General features: G+C 40.8%; 1 protein-coding gene across 1 annotated transcript in view; it reads left to right on the forward strand.

Annotated features, from left to right (window-relative positions):
* LOC137892662 (phospholipid phosphatase-related protein type 4-like) overlaps positions 1–17,668 on the forward strand; it is a 44,981-nt gene that overhangs the window by 3,014 nt on the left and 24,299 nt on the right. Inside the window, exons 2-4 of the mRNA XM_068737972.1 lie at positions 11,071–11,256; positions 14,557–14,686; positions 14,849–15,044. Coding sequence (XP_068594073.1) covers positions 11,071–11,256; positions 14,557–14,686; positions 14,849–15,044 — 512 coding nt within the window. The remainder of the gene's footprint in view (positions 1–11,070; positions 11,257–14,556; positions 14,687–14,848; positions 15,045–17,668) is intronic.

Here is a 17,668-nt window from a genome sequence, read left to right on the forward strand (position 1 = left end):
TCTATCTCAGTGTTAGAGATATAAAACAAATTCTGGGGGTTGACAAATTTCTATTATATCATCCAACTCTATCTTAATGCCTAGTCTTTCAGACTCCTCCCCCTTGGTTTGCAGTGTAGACTGGAAGTTGGTCTCCGAGGCCAAGCCTATTAGTCTACGAGCTAGAAAACAATAGTAAAATGGAGGGTTGATTTTCCCCTAGATGGCATTACAATGCTTCCTATCACATGCTCTATTACTTGGGGTGAAGCTGTAAAGCATTGCCACCTTTGGAGAGAGAAGGCTGTTGCCACCCTCATGAACATGCATGGCTATTATTTGCTGCTGCTGTCTGAGTGGATGATGGTTCACCTTTCTTTGGTGTGCCACCAGGAACCACCAGAAAAACAAGAGCTAATATTCCTGGATTGTATGTCCACCTCTGGACTAGTAAACAATGTGTATTATATCAGTAAGCTAAACATTCTATATTGATCGTTTCATTTGGCTAACTAGAGTTGGCTAGAATTTTGGTTTTGCCGGTCTGGTACGGTGTAGGCTTAAACCGGTTTGATTTGATTTAACCGGTATTTGTCGTTGTTCCACCTTCTGGCTAATTAAAACGTAGCCTACATCAACAACCTGTGCCATCTGTGTCACAGTTTTTTAATTTTTTCATTATTAATGAGCAATATGACGCAATAACGTGACATAATATCATGTGTATTTATAAACAGATAAAAGGAGTCATGACGATCAAAAGAGAGTAAGAGGATGTGATCGAGACGGTGAGTATTAAGTTAGCCGTAATGTTACATGCCTATGAATGTTGCTCAGTGGTACATGAAGCAAAAAGTGTTGGACTGCCAAGTACAGAATTACCCAGATCATCCAGCGATTGTCCTCATCCATTGGGCCCATAGAGCATGCACACTAGCATTTTCTTAGCCCCGCCTCCCAGCCCTCGGTCCAGCCTCGTTTATGGGCTCATTCAAACGAACGGAGGGAGGAAAGTAACTCTGCGTTCACTCATTAGTGCATTTTACAACTTTTTGGACTCTCTTTCCCAATGTAAGTTTATGGGGAAAAGTATTTTTGGGCCCAGTGGCGTCACGTGATGGACCAGGAAGTTGTAATTCCACACTTCGGCCAATATATAAAATTTGCTTCAAATCTCTGCACTCTTCTACGGGGCTGAAGGGGTTAGCCCCAAAGTTAGAAACAGCTTCGGCCCAGGCTCTCTTAAGGTAGGCTGACCTTTAAGGTGGACCGCCTATTCTCATTCTAGTGGCAGACTGCTCCTCTGAGTTTTGGTGGACTGGCTGCTGAATCAAGTGCAACACCTAGTAGTAAAATTCTGTATACCGGTCTGGTCTGGTCTGGTGTTTGACTTCATCTCAAACCGGTTTGACATTTTTTACAAGGCACAACTCTATTGCTAACACTTTCCTCTATTTTAAGCTACAACCCACTCTATGTGGCTACGTGATGAGATTAGAGTAGGTAGATTTAGCAGCAACTTGTAGAGTATGCTTCTATTGCCCTCACTGTGTGTGTAGGTGCACAGCTATGCATTGAGTGAAACACACTCAAGGTTGAAGACAGCAGATGGCCAACAAATTGAATAATGACTTTATTAAGAATCATAAAATATTCAATAAACAAGAGTTAGACCAAAGGCCTGGTAAAAATGAGTAACAAGGAAACTGAATTCAGTACAGACGAGTTGTCAAATTAGCTGCGTTGTGCTTCATGCCAGGAAGACAAAGTATCACTAGTGACGCTCAAGTCCCCATAGGAAGCACAGCACAGTAAATATTCATAAAGTGTCCACAGGAGCGAAATACATATCAGGGATTTACATATCCCAGGGATTTACAACAGTATTTCAGCAGTTACTCACTGTGTGTCAGTGGTAATCTGCTTTAGACAAACTAAATAAACGAACTGTCACTGAACAGCTGATCAGGTAAGGCTTAGACAAAGGCATGTTGGGGAGTTAAAGGTTTGTATCAATATTTGCTCGGAAACATATCTGACAAAAGGCTGTATGTATGCTAACAATTTCAGGCAAGCTGGGAGGCTCATGAGCCTAAGCATCAAGAATGTTTTTAAAATGCCTTTTTAAGAGGCGCTTTAAACTAAATGTGTTATACAAGTTGTTAACTCCTTTAAGGAATAACTCATTGTGTAGGTTGTGTGCATAATGTTAGCGAGTGTGCGGTCGAGAGAGTGTGTGTGACTGACGTCAGTATGAAGTTAGCATTAACGATATAGCAGTTTAGGCTATTTGGCTCTTTGGCATTTGAATAAATGCCACAAATGCTCAATAGCCAAACAGTGATTCATGGGTTGCGGGACGCATATTTTTTATTTATTAAAGTGAAGGAGGTTAGCCACAACTTCGGCCCGGGCTCACTGACCTAAAAACAAGACACTTGGCAGCCAGGCCTAACAACCTTTTTAGTGGAAACCCCGAACAGCAGCTGCAATAGGGGCGATCACTGTGCTAGCAACAGAACACCCAACTGAAGTCAACTGCTGGTGGCAGAATAACTGTACGTGTTTGGTTATAGTATAAGATGTACCAGTGGGGGTGAAGTTGTGCCCTACTGCCGCCTATTGAAAATGCAGAACACTGGGTGACAGGTGCAGCCGTATCAGCTCTGTTTGGAAGCACGTTTGATATTTAGATGACATGATTTAATTGTGTGGCTATCCTGAGTTGTATTCATAAATGTGCAGAAACTGCAGCAGCATGCAGGGAAGAGAAGTGGAACTGGAGTTTCTGGAAAGTTTGGAAATCAAACTCCTGCCACATACAGAGTTGTTACTTGACGTTATAGCAAATGTAGGTCAGGGACTTGTGGCTATAAGACTGCAACAACAAAACCAGTGGTCAAAGCTTGTGTAGTGGGATGGAGGGTAGAGAGAACCCTGACATTCTTCTCCCACTCCACACCACTTGGCCAGTGTGGAAACCAGTTGACGGTTGGCAGATTGGCGGTTCAATCCCGCCTCCTCTGGTCCAGTGTGAATGGGTAAAGGTTGACATGCAGTGTGCCCACCAAGCAGGCGTTGTGTGTGGACGCACATAACAGGCTGATATCTTGTCTTGTTGGCCAGACCTCCAGTGACGTCCAGCATTAGCATTAGTTGATGAATGACGTTTCGACAAAAAGATGTAGAAACGTTTAGTTAAAACTCATGTACCATTACAGAGTCCGCCTGATGTGTCGGTATGGAATGTTTCCCTGTCTACTGCCCACTGTGGGCCAGTTTCCAAACCAATCTTCGAATGGAGAATATGATCAAACTGTGCTCCGACCAAGCTATAGGCAATCCTGTATATTAAGTGTTTGGCACACTGAATAATGGATGAATGACTAATGAGGAAAAAGCCTGTTGGTACGTAGTTTTGCAGATTTTATGCTTCTCTTGAAATGTTGCCATGTTAACTGTAAACAGAGCGCGTGATCAAGGATAGTTTCAGCTTGGCCTCTTTTTGCAGAATTAACAATTTTGTGAAGTCTGTCAAGATCCCAAAATTGCACATCAGTATATATATACTGTATATGTGTTTGGTGAGAGGGCTGACATTTCTTGGCTTTTAGTTAAAAAAACAATCTGAATTTATCATAATTATTGTTCTCCTTACTCTCCCTGACAGAGCTGCTCTGTTTCTCCTACATTTTCTATCTCACACACTGTCACACCATCCTACCCACCAACTGGCTGCTAGGCAACATGGCCCTCTGAATGGGGTGTATTTTTACATCTGTGTGTTCAGGGCTAGAGACTTTAAGAGGAGAAAAACATCCCTACTGCAGCCTGGTTTCCTCTGTGTGCACAGTGGCTACTAAGGCTTTGGTTGACTATGGGTCTCAAAAATGATCATTATTGTACTCCCTTCATCAGATATGCATGATATAGTACACACTGGGGGATTTACAGCCCAAAGGTTTATAATTGCACCAGTGACAGCCGTGGCTGGGGGCATTATGTTTTCTGGTTATCTGTCCGTCTGATCCATTATCATGAACACAATATCCCGGGAACGCCTGCAGGGAATTTTTTCCAGTTGGGCACCATTTTCAGTTTTCAGTAAAAGAATCTGAAGAGGCCTTCAGAATTACAAGTGAATTATTTTGCAGTTTAAGTAAATGGGGACGATATTGTTGATTGTCATTGTCTTCAATCAATCAGATTTTTAGTTTGACATGTTGGGCGTATTCTTTGACATGACAGAGCCTTCTAGCTGGCCTACAAGTACGTCAGCATTAACGTGCGGCTTGATTGGTCAGTGGGCTAGCGTGACTGTTGTGGAATTAGCTAGCTAGTAGTAAGAGTTCAAGGTATAATATCTACTGCCTTTGTCAAGCAGACATTTTCAGCGCTGAAACGCATTAAAACATATTCAAGAAGTACAACTGGGGAGGCTCCACTGTCATCACTGGCGTCCATGAATCGAGAAGGACCTCTTACTGGAACTGAACCGCACCGATGTACTGTACAACCGTACAACCGTATCATTGAACTCTTTGTAATCAAAGAAAGGAGGATGGACTTTGTCTTTAAATAGTGAACAGCAGCTTTGGTAAGTGCACTGCTTTTGTTTTTTTACATCTGCAGTAGCGTTGATACTGTGTTCATTTTTCTATCGTGTCGTTTTTATGATATGGTTAATATTGTTCCCTCTGATGTGAATAATACATGAATGGTGCTCTTGAGTGTGTTTTGCAGTTTTGCTGAAATGTGCAGAGGCCTGTTGAATCGTGTTATTTGGGTTTTATGTTATTCTACCTGCTTTGTCGTCATATAAATATATGTGACTGGTTCTTGTGAGTTTGTTCTTGTCATTGTGTTAATTATATTGAGTTTGACTATATGCATTGTCCGTTAATGACGAAGCATCCCGTCATGCTGCATCATAGTGACAGACCTGCATCCTTTATAGTTTTGCGCGTATTCATGTATCTGCAATCTGCAGTTATTGTATTTGTAGGTGTTGAGCTTCATGTTCATTTTATTTCACTTGTCAAATGTTGCAGTGTTATGTAAATATGCGTTTTTTACACAAAACAAATAATAACTTGTAGCTGTGGCTTCATAATAAGGTTATTAAGAGGTGCTTCAACTGTAGTAGGACAGCACTGACGGTCCAGGTATAAAATACACGGCCCGCCACTGATATCACTTTTACACAACATTTAACCATGACTAGCTCCAAATCTAGTAAACCAGCCTAAAAATATTTATTTTCATTTTTATCATTCCTAAAAACAAATCACAATCCTTTGCACACTCAATATGCTCAATATGGGGTTAGATGGCCATGGCCAAGGCGATGTTTGGTTTCCGCTTCGCAACCTTTACCTTTTCTACTCGGTTCACTGGGGGATTACATCCATGCAAACCTATAGCGCCAACTACTGAGAGTATTTGCTACAAACTAGTTGACAGAAATTACTCTGAAATGACCTCATTTTGTATTTCACTTTGTTCATTTTTTGGCAACATTTCAAAAGTTTGCTTTAAAATTTGCATAACAAATGACATCAAACCTATCTTTGATAGATCTGTTAATTTCTTACTGGCTGACAGATTACAGATATATAAGTGATAATTGTCCACTATATTGGGCTCCTATGTTAAACAGTATGTAACATACTGACAATGTCACCTCTGAGGTTGATTTGGTCAGGGACAATGATGATTCAGTATTCTCAGTTCAGCTTGAGGATTCAGTGTTTGAGATATTGATGTTTTGATAAACGTATTGATAACATAGAGCAACCTGATAACAGCAGGGAAGTCTGCTGTATTAATGAATGCTTTTCTGTTGGCTTGTTGTTGGTGCACACATCTGCTGCCCCACTTCCAGGGTAGCTTCCCACGAGCTTCAGTTTTTAATGTTTTTTTCAGAAAGGGTTTTTTATCTTTCCCTGCTCTTTCTAAAAAGTTAGTTTCACATGCTAACCATGCAAAATGCTATTTAGATACAGATTTTAAGGGTGTTATATTTCCATGAAGAAATGATAAGTATGAAGTTCTTCCCCAGACTTTTCACAGCCAGAGTATTGCAAATCTCGTAGGTGGGTGAGCAGCTCCTTAGGGCAGTTAGCAGGTACTATTGACTGACACCCATGAAATTGTTTTAGTAAACCCTCCTACACTAAATGATTTGTTTCATTTCTCACCTGGAATAAATACAGAAATGATTCCTGCAGGCAGGGAATCATCAATATAATGTTTTAGAGTGGGAGTTACACTTTACAAAAAAAAATAAAAATCTGTACCAATGTACCAGCATATTATTCTAACCCTAGATTACAGATTGGGATTTTGAGAAAAGTGAGTAATTGTAATGCACTGAACTACTGAATATAATGATGGCTATCATGATGTCATATGTGATTGGTTAAATATGGTGGCAGACATTCAGGAGCATTTGGGCTTCCTTGTGATTTTTATCCTTAAAGTCAAACTCATGGCTTTATGGATGGCCATGTCTGTTGGGTCCATCACTTTGGTCCAGATTGAAATATCCCAACTATTGGATGGATTGCAATCAAATTTTGTACGTTTATGTTCCCAGGAGGATGAATCGGAATTACTTTGATGATCTCTCCTTTATAATTTTGAGTGAAATATCTGACAACTATTGAATTGATTGCCATAACATTTGGTATGGACGTGCTTGTTCCTCGCAATAATTTGTGATAACTTTAATGAACCTCCAATTTTTTATTCAGCGCCATCATGATGTCAACATTTGTCACTGAGTGTTCTCCAGCCATAAATGCACCGCAGACTTACATTTTAGATAGTTATTATTTACATAGTTTGAGACATTAGTAATTCTCCACTCCAAGAAAAAAAACAACGCATTTCTCATGGCCATAGTGTTAGAAAATGTGGGCTAGCACTTAATTGACTCGGTGAACAGCTGATTTTTCAGCAAGCTTACAAGAGGTATTCGTGTCATATCTTGTCTGACCTGTTTTCAGTTTATTTCTTCCCACAAAAGCTATCCTTCAAAAATATACAACGCAACACTATCAGCTTTGTCCATGATACAAGACAGACAACCAGGAAAGAAAAGAAGTCAACTGGTACTTAAACTTACTTAACAATTTGGCATTCTCTCTTCCAAATAATCCAGCCATTTAACAATCAATGTTAAATGGCTGTGTCATGAAATGGAATCCCACACTTTTTAGGATACTCCTTAACCCAGAAATATGTATGAACAGTAATGGTTTGTAAGAGTGGCATTTACCAATGTAACAGGATGCGCAACAGGAGGAATCCTGGTCAGTCATAAACCACAGAACAACGTATAAAAAATCCACCATCAGTAGAACATGGTTGACATTATACCTGCTAAAAATCAGCATGTTAATAAATCCTCTTGAACCCTAACCATATTTTTAGGCCTCTGCTCGAAAATTGCATACCCATACTAAAAATAGTTTATCTTTGCAACCACAAGGTCTATTTGAATACTTTCGGTGTTATAATAAAGGGAACACTTGTGAGATTTGTTCAGATGTGTAAATATCAGTATATATGTTACTGGTTAAGAGTAAATGAAGATGGCACACAGCACAAATTGAAAATGTTCAGATTCGCCTAAAAGAAAAGCACTTTCAGGATGATTATTTCTTTGGAATGATGTGGCTTGAAAGTTTAAACCTCACCCAAATCATAGCACAATATGTGAACAGTCTCTCTGCAAAGTCTGACTTTGATAAAGTGAAGCAGAACAAAATTAGGGAGGTTTTAGTACAGAGTTCAGGCGAGGTCTCCAAATTGCTCCTTTTGGCACAATGTGTGCCATTTTAATTTTCTCATGTACCAAACAATTTTTTTCACTTGTATGTCACTAATGGTGTTCAATACATTCAAATACAGCAGTTTTGGTTTTATTTGAAGGCCAGAATCCTCTCTGAGCCCTGTCTGTGTGTCTCTGAATAATGGATTTGTTTTTTTTATTTGAGCCCATTGTGTGTATTCAAGGCTGTATCTTAGCCACCCATTGGTCGATTTCAGTGATAGACAAAATCTCTCGAGTGAGACACAGGATATCCGGTGAGCATAAACTAGGCGAAAATGCAGCGGATTATTGCTTTTTCCTCTGCAAAACGACAAAAGTAAGGTGTATTTTCTGATCATAATCGATAAAGCGATTTGTGTTGCTGGTGTCTGTTGGCTCATATCTCGGTGAGGTTTGCTGTAGCGGAATAATGTGATGTGTGTAATCCTCAGATTACTGGCTTTCATTTGAGCTATCATGTGTGCGTATTGCATAAATACCACAGCGGTAGAGCCAGAAATGTGGCGAGTGGGTTGCCTAGGTGACGCTATATGGATTTTGATATTTGGTAATAACTTTAGTTGGCTGTTTGAGTTTTGTTAAGAGCATGTAAAAACGGCTTGCATAGTGTTGTAGCCCAGGCTCTGCGGTTTAACCAGAACTATAACATCATTATATTCATTATTTATAAGTGCATTCTTATTCACTCTGTACTCTTAACATTGTACGCTAAAAGGGGGACCCTCGGGTTTAACAGGTTTTAACATTGTTACTATGAGCATTTTTCCATGCTGATGTTTGCATTTAGCTCAAATCATTGCTGTGCCTTGGTACAGCCTTAGAGCTGCTAGCATGACTGTAGACTCGTTTGACTCTAATTATTAGTGAATGCAGTGACGTGCGGTGAGGTTCGTGGCTGGTGAGGCACTGACACTACATAAGTCAGATTTACAAATATATGAACCCAATAGAGAAGCTTAAATCACCATTCAATTGGCAGCTTGCACATTGACTACTGGTTGTTTTTCATATCAGCATTATTTACACACACATAGGTAAGGTACATATTTGATTCCACCGGGAGCGTGTGCGCCGCGACCTGCCCCACCGATCTGCCCCACCGGGAGCGTTTCAGAAGCGGAGCGCTCGCGGGCACCACCTGCGAAAATCGTGAGATTCCGCGATAATCTGTGTAACAACCACGGATGTAGAAAGAGAACAACAAACACATAAAAGGTTACTTTACCTGTCCGACGTTGAATTGCTGTTGATTTGTTCATATTTATCTGTTTTTTGAGACATTTTTAAGCTTGGATATAGAATCTTACATTTTTGTGGTCAAAGCAAAATATAAGAAGAAGAAGAGAAGTGTAGAAGAAGAGCAACGACAGAACAAGCATAAACCCGACCCGTGGGCTCTCGCTCGCTCTCTTCTTTGAGGCAGAGATACTGTTTGCCTCCTCTGTGCTTTTTCACTGCGGTTTCTGTCAGATCAGCAACACTAAATATGTTCTACACAGACGTGAAATACTTTACATATTCTATGTAAAGAAAGGACATACAATAAAAGTGTCTACAAATATTACAGTGGTGACAAACAATGAGAAAGCACTGGCTCAACCCAGTTTGTGAGTGATTGCGCAATCTGAGGTGAGGCACAGCTCGTCGCTGCCTCACCTCACGTGTCTCCTCTCTGTTTGAACAGGACATGCGCTAATTCAGCGATTTTGATTATAAAAATGCTTGAAATGATTGGAATCATACAGAAATTACATGTATAGCACAGATCAGTAGAGAAATATTAATATTTATTTTATTTTAGCATTATTTGTTTTTTACTTGTCATGCTCTGCCTCACTTGCCTCCCCTGACTGCATGTCCCTTGGTGAATGTGTAATTCTAGTATTCACAAACTACTGGTGGGTATCCTGGTTTGCAGGCCGTGGGAACAGAGAGCATTTCACAGCCAATGACAGGTCTTTACATAACTCTTGCAGTCAGAAATGTGTGCACCTCAGACAAAAAGGCAGATCATGGAGTTGATAATTTGAAGAGTATGGAAGCAAGGCATGATCCAGCCACTAGCTCACGTTTAGGCAGTATACATCATCTAGCAATTTTTAGTCTTGCTAGTACAAAGCAGCAAAGTGACAATGACAATTCAGGGTTGCTATGATCATCTGTGCAGGGGTCTAGGGAAGATAAAATAATCAAGTAATCAGTCTGCTTCCGTTGCAGTTGAAGCATAACCTAACAATAGTTTTCTTTATAAATGAATGTAGCAATGTTTGTTGTTTTAATTTTTACTAGTTTAGTCAATACAGTGTCAAATAGTAACTGGATTCCCGCAATATCACAAAATCACATGAGAATTGTCCCTCAATAGTGCTTTTCTAGTCCTACGATCACTCTTATGTCCTACACTTTAATACTACATGTCACACCCATCATACACTGACGGCAGGGGTTAAGTGTCTTGCCCAAGGACACATCGACATAGACTAGAGCAGAGGACCGAACCCCCGCTCCTCTGATTGCAGGACGACCCGACGAAAAATATCTTTTAAACTCACATCCTTTGCAAATGATGTCCCTTGATGAACATTTCTTGGAAAGGATAGGGAGCAGTGTTCCTATGCCAAAATTGGCTTACATTTATTTGATGCTAATGCTTTTCATCAGACTTGGCATTATCTTGAATATGTTCTGAAACACAGATTAAAGTGCAGTGAGTAAAATGATTTCTGCTCGTTTCCAGTGTGAATGATTGGCCTTGTGCAAAGAGTTGTTCCATTCTATTTGGTTTTGATAATCTTCTATCTGCAGGTTTGTGTCTTTGTGTGTGTATATGGCTTACCTGACAAGTAATGGTTAATAAAAGCAAAGAGAGGAGTGTTATTCCTCTTGACCGTCTGTCACTCACACACTTCAGTACAAAGCTTTGGTAAAAATCTCTGAGAGCAACAAACCATTTACCTCCATCTATTCCTGCATGTTTGTGTCTGTATATTTGTGCGTATTGTAGCCATAACTGGTAGTGGTGTAACGGGCCGTGGTTGATCCAGTTAAATCATAACACAAGTTACCTTGAGAAACCTTTCATGTAGAGCTGGTCTAAACCGTACTCTATAATTTACATTTCCCCATTAGCAAACATTGGGTGACAGTGGCAAGAAAAAAGGTTAATATTTGACGAAATAAATAAATACAACTCGACTATATTTTTAAAACTATTTTCTCACTTATATTATGTTGTTGTTTCTTTACTGCAGCTCCCTATTCTGGCCTCCTCTGTTGTCAGTCTTTATTTCCTGGAGCTGACGGATATATTCCAGCCGGTGCATTCTGGGTACAGTTGCAATGACCGCAGTCTGTCTCTGCCCTACATCCTGCCCAGACAGGAAGTCTGCACACTGCCTCTGCTCTTCAGCTTGGCCTTCGCCGTTCCCACCGCAACAGTAAGTAATCCCCCAACACTGGACCTCACATTAATATCTACATGTGGCTAACAGGGTCTGTGATTATACATGTAGGGAGGAGCTGTTGTGGGAGGTAAGAGAAAAACGCAACAAACATGAAAAACCTCAAATTCCATTTAAATAATTTGATGACTTCAAAGAGATTGCAGAATCTAGTATACAACTATGCCTTAAACTTAAATTGTGTTAAACAATTGCTGACTGCTAGTACAGGCCAACCAATACTATTTTTTTCTACCAGCAATATCGTATATCCGTACACAACTGGCATTAGTGTATCAGGCAATCATTGTTCTGTATACACACAGTACAAAACTGGATCAGGCTAAGGAGGCAATTTCCAATAGCTGAAAAGTGAAGCCAATGAGGAAGTGTCACTTGTATTCTCTCTACTGGCCATCAGGGGGCGACTCCTCTGGTTGCAAAAAGAAGTGAGATTGTACAGAAGTCTATGAAAAAATGACCCTACTTAAACATTGTATACATGAGTTTATGGTCTCAATCTCTAGTTTCAAGTCTTCTTCAATACAGCATGATGTTCATTTAGTACATTATGGTCCATTTAGAGTCAAATAGACCATAAAGGAGGGTATGCTTCAGGGCGAGGCTACCTTGTGATTGACAGGTCATTACCAGAGCCCTATACCTACCTCGGCGTGTCTACCGCGGCGTCACTCCTCCGCAGTCCAAATAGGTCACTTCAGTTTACTGGTTGCAAAAAACCAAGATGGCCATGGACTCGGCAACGGGTGACGTCCTGACAACTACGTCTACTTTTTATATACAGGCTATGATCAAGCTACAGTGCTAGCACAACAACCATTGCCACCTTTCCCATCATTATGACGGTGCCATAAGTCTTTTTGCCATTTTCTGGTATGTGTGTGATGAGATGACCCAGCAGTACAGACTGTAACGTTACTGCCTCTCAAAACCACATGTGTCAATGAGTGAAGAGGACATAAAGTTCACAATCTGTCACAGCTGCACGTCCAAAATAGGTTGTTGAGGAACAACCTTAAACAATTTGGAATACCTAACTTAATCAGACACTTATTATATTGTAATTTATTCCCATCATGCTGCTCAGAGTATTCACAGTGACTGGCTGATTTGCCAATAGCACTGAGCTAAACAGCTAATGAAGTTTTACTCAGTAAAAATTAGTACTGGGCCAAGGTAAATTATAACACTGTCATGATGTGTTCAAATGTCTTGTAAATTGTAAGTTTTGGTGAGAAATTTGAATAAATACAATTGTTTGAAGAACATAAATAGATACTGGAGAGGGAATAATGACCTGTTTAACACTAGCTCTAAGCAGCTTTTGATACATCATTAAAACTACTAATGACAAGTTATTTTTTTTTATCAAAGAAAGTATTTCAATTAAAATATAATAATTTATTCCTATTCATTGGAATTGCCACTATAGGGACAATAACAAAGTAAAAAGATAGCATTTTGAATTTTTGAAGGTTTACATTGACTTTGGGACGGTCAAAATGATTGATCAGTAAACTTGTTAGTGACCACTGGTAGACAGACAGTTGACTGGTAGACAGACAGTTGACTGATAGACAGACAGTTGACTGGTAGACAGACAGTTGACTGATAGACAGACAGTTGACTGGCAGACAGACAGTTGAGTGGTAGACAGACAGTTGACTGGCAGACAGACAGTTGAGTGGTAGACAGACAGTTGACTGATAGACAGACAGTTGACTGGTAGACAGACAGTTGAGTGGTAGACAGACAGTTGAGTGGCAGACAGACAGTTGACTGGTAGACAGACAGTTGACTGATAGACAGACAGTTGACTGGTAGACAGACAGTTGAGTGGTAGACAGACAGTTGAGTGGCAGACAGACAGTTGACTGATAGACAGACAGTTGACTGGTAGACAGACAGTTGACTGATAGACAGACAGTTGAGTGGTAGACAGACAGTTGACTGGTAGACAGACAGTTGAGTGGCAGACAGACAGTTGACTGGTAGACAGACAGTTGAGTGGTAGACAGACAGTTGAGTGGCAGACAGACAGTTGACTGGTAGACAGACAGTTGACTGATAGACAGACAGTTGAGTGGTAGACAGACAGTTGACTGGTAGACAGACAGTTGAGTGGTAGACAGACAGTTGACTGGTAGACAGACAGTTGAGTGGTAGACAGACAGTTGAGTGGCAGACAGACAGTTGACTGGTAGACAGACAGTTGACTGGTAGACAGACAGTTGAGTGGTACACAGACAGTTGACTGGTAGACAGACAGTTGAGTGGTAGACAGACAGTTGAGTGGTACACAGACAGTTGACTGGTAGACAGACAGTTGAGTGGTAGACAGACAGTTGAGTGGTAGACAGACAGTTGACTGGTAGACAGACAGTTGAGTGGTAGACAGACAGTTGAGTGGCAGACAGACAGTTGACTGGTAGACAGACAGTTGACTGATAGACAGACAGTTGACTGGTAGACAGACAGTTGACTGGTAGACAGACAGTTGAGTGGTAGACAGACAGTTGACTGATTGATAAATGATCTCAAACATATCTTTGACATTTCTAAACCACAATTTCATGTTGTTCTTCAGCCAACACGTGCAATAAGATATTTGCTGATGAATTCATGTACACGTACAGTATAACAGCACTGTTGATTGCTTCATTGTTGTTGCTCGTTATCTTCTCATCACAAAAGGGCAATGACCCAACTGTTTGTCCAAATCTTTTGCTGCTTCTGCTGCTTTTGATCCGTTCCACATTGCAGTGTTGCTGCTGCTGCTGCTTGCTGTGTCAATTGACAAATCTGTATCATGTCTTACATGAAAATTGTGACTTATTTGTCACTCGAGCTTCACTACTCTACTAAAAATAGAAAATATACATGAAACAAATAGAAATGATTTCCACATGGTTTTCCAGTGCATGAGGTTTGACTGGAGCTCTTTTGATGAAGTAATCTATCTTGTTGTGTTCTCTTCTTCTACCACAGTGTAATGGCATTCGACCAGAGAATTAGTGCCACCAACTGTTCATCTCGATGCGCCCAACTCTTCTCTTTTTTCAGTCTTACTTGTCTGGGATTGAAATCTCTTTTTTGCATTTCATCTTCCATTTAAAGTCTAAATAAATAAACAAAACCATAAACTCTGTCTAATTCAGGCATCAGTTATGACAGTGGGATATTAACAATAATAAATGGCCCAATAATATTTTATGTATTTGGGGATATAAAATCTGCATTGCCAACAATCTCTTCTTTGTCTTTGTCTGTGTGTAGATTCTTATAGGAGAGGCCATTCTGTACTGCTATCTCTCCAGGAGGTCATCAGCCACACAGACGGAGGCCAACATCAACGCTGCAGGCTGTAATTTCAACTCCTACATCCGCAGGGCTGTACGCTTCATAGGTGGGAGGACACATGCTTTCTGCACACAACTGATTATATGCGTGTTTTCAGTAACTGAACAACAGAAACAGAAAAAAAAAAAAAACGACAACAGCAACAGCTCGAACAGTACCATAAAGTTACATGTTCTACTAATCCTGTGTTTGCTGTTGCTTTTCCCAGGTGTCCATATTTTCGGCCTGTGTGTGACAGCACTGATAACTGATATTCTCCAGCTGTCCACTGGTCAACACACACCCTATTGGTTGGATGTGTGTAAACCCAACTTGACCCACATTAACATGTCCACCTGTGATGAAGCTTTTATTCTGGAGGATATCTGCTCTGGACAAGATGCTGGACTCATCAATGCTGGGAGGTAAGGCTTAGTTTTACCAAGCGACTGACTGTGGGAGAGTGTGGGAGTGATATAGTGAGTGTGTCAGAGGATGTGTGTGGGTGAGTGGGTCCTTTTTAATGTTTAGTTTTAGCACACTCACACATAAACAGGCTATAATCTTCTTGTAGCTGGCAGTCCTGGACTCATTTTCTCTGTTGTTATGGTTACAGATCTGCTGTTCAAACATAGAAAATATGGGCTAAATAGTAGGACTCTGTACATCATCACTGCCAAGGTCATGTGCTACAACATGGACTGGTGACAACATGGCTGTTTTACTGTGACAAAATTATAAATGACATATATTAAGCCAACATGTATCTCACTTAAAGCACCTACACACCCATCTGTACAGTGTGGTGGAAGAAAAACTATTCAATAGTACCGAGTGAGTCCAATAAACACTGAATACTGAAACAAGAAACATTGAGGAAAGAAGTTTGTCTTTAAAGTATTTATTCTCTGGCCAGAGAAGGCTTCACCGTCATACAGACTGCAGTTCAGTCTGCAGAGGATGAGCCAAGAGTTCAGTTTGTCTCCTGCTCTTAAGCATCTCAGCACACAGTATGGGGGAACCTCTGGCATTTACATTAGATACAATTGATCAACAGTTTCAAGCTCCCCATTGAACCCTCCAGTCTTCCCCTTCCTCTTCTGAGCCTTCTCACACAAAGAATGTGTCTTTATTACCTTTGCCTATCTCTGAGAATCTTCACACCTCAACATTCTCTGGTTAAACTGCAACCCCCATTTGGTCGCTCCCTCTTATCAAAGCAAAAGGCCTGAGATACCCCATATGGTCTTGTTACCACTCTCTTAGGTACACAATCATATGTCACATATATAGTTTTGTTAGTGAGTAAGGCACATAAACTAAATCACAGTAGAAATGTACTAGCACAACTACATTTTCTATCACAATAGCCCCACAGATGTTCCACTTATTGGCTGGTCCACCAAAAACTGCGGTTTGTCAATAAAATGAGAATTGCTGGTCCACCTTGAGATCAGCCAACTTAAGTGAGCCTGGGCTGTGGTTGTGTCTAACAACCCCCCTCACTTTAATCAGCAATTTGCAAACAAGATACATGAACTTGGCTTGGGGCTTGAGGAGTTGTAGCAGTTCACCGACAGCCTGCACTGCTACATTCACAGTTACTGCTAACTTCATACTCACATACTAACCTAATATTATAGGCTGATGTGATGCAGCACAACCCTATCATGGTTCACAATCACAGTTTATTGTGCAATATAAGGGGTTCTTTTGATCAAAAGGAATTATAATGGAACCTGTAGTCTTACAAAGAACCCTTGAAAAACATTTTTTTTGCTGAAGTAAATGGTTCTGGATAGGATCTCAGCCCTTCAGGAGGAACCCTTCTGGAGCCCTTATTTCTAAGTATGTATATTTTTGGTCTTTTTTCAGCATTAAACACAGCTCCTAAGTCACTGAGGAGTTAGAGGTAGTCCAGCAGACTTCTAAGACTGCCCTGTCTGCATTTTAAGTGTCCTTGAGCAAGACACTAAACCCCATATGGCTCCTAACAAGTTGTTATAAGAAATCAAAATATTTTATCAGATCATTTTTGTCAGTTCCGCAGAAAGAAAAAACACCGGTTCAACTGTTCAACCGATGTTGTATGTTGCCCAGAGGCTGCACAATGCTCTACATGCATATTCAAACTTTTATTTGTAGCAGTTGCTAGCTGCTGTCACTCATTAAGTCTCTCAAGCAATGAAGGAAGCATGAGGTGAATTGTTGGAAACACGGTGGTTAAGGATAACTGTGTTTGCTCCACGCGTTCCACCATGTCAGTTACATTGCATGTTAAAGCTGAAGGCCGCTGTCATTATGCAGCTCTCACTAGACTGCAAATACCACCTCAACTGTGGAGACCACAGTTTCTCTGCCCACTCCATCGTCAGCTTCAGCTGCAGCTCAGCAGCCCATGGCTTCTGGTCCCTTCCTCACCACATGCATACACTGAGAATGCAGGGAGCTGTGACTCACTTAATTAACATTAAACACAATAAGCGCACTCGAGTTGCCAAGTTGCAATCAGTTGATTAGCTCAGTGAATGACAGTGATGCAGGTAACGTCAGTATAGTTTTGTCATTTGTGCAGCGTTATCTTGATAGAGTTTGCCATACAATAAGAGCAGGTCTGTGCTGAGTAAACAGTTAGCTTAATGCGGGTTATTGAAGAGACAGCTGTTTGTGCTTCCCCCCAGATTCTCCATCCATTATCTATCCACAATTTTCTCTTCCAGCTATCACAGGGCTGACACGTACAGTACATACAGACAACCATTCACACTCACATTCCCAAACAGGGGCAATTGAGAGCCCCCCATTCACCTAACCTGCATGTCTTTGGGCAGTGGGAAGAAATGTGAACATATAGAGGAAACCCACACAGGCGAGGAGACAGTGTCACCCCCTCGGATCTTCTTCTTATCTGTGATAGATCAGACGTAAGCTTGTGATCATTTTGCCTAAAGCTTGAGAGCTCAGATGGAGCAAGTTGCTGGCTGGGTCTCATCTATTTTCCATTTGTGCAGAGTGGACATTTGAAGACACGGTTTGCGGCTTTGAGGAG

Source organism: Cebidichthys violaceus, unplaced genomic scaffold (assembly GCF_023349555.1).
Source record: "Cebidichthys violaceus isolate CVI_PGR_0920_01 unplaced genomic scaffold, fCebVio1.0.p SCAF_8, whole genome shotgun sequence".
Classification (NCBI taxonomy): domain Eukaryota; kingdom Metazoa; phylum Chordata; class Actinopteri; order Perciformes; family Stichaeidae; genus Cebidichthys; species Cebidichthys violaceus.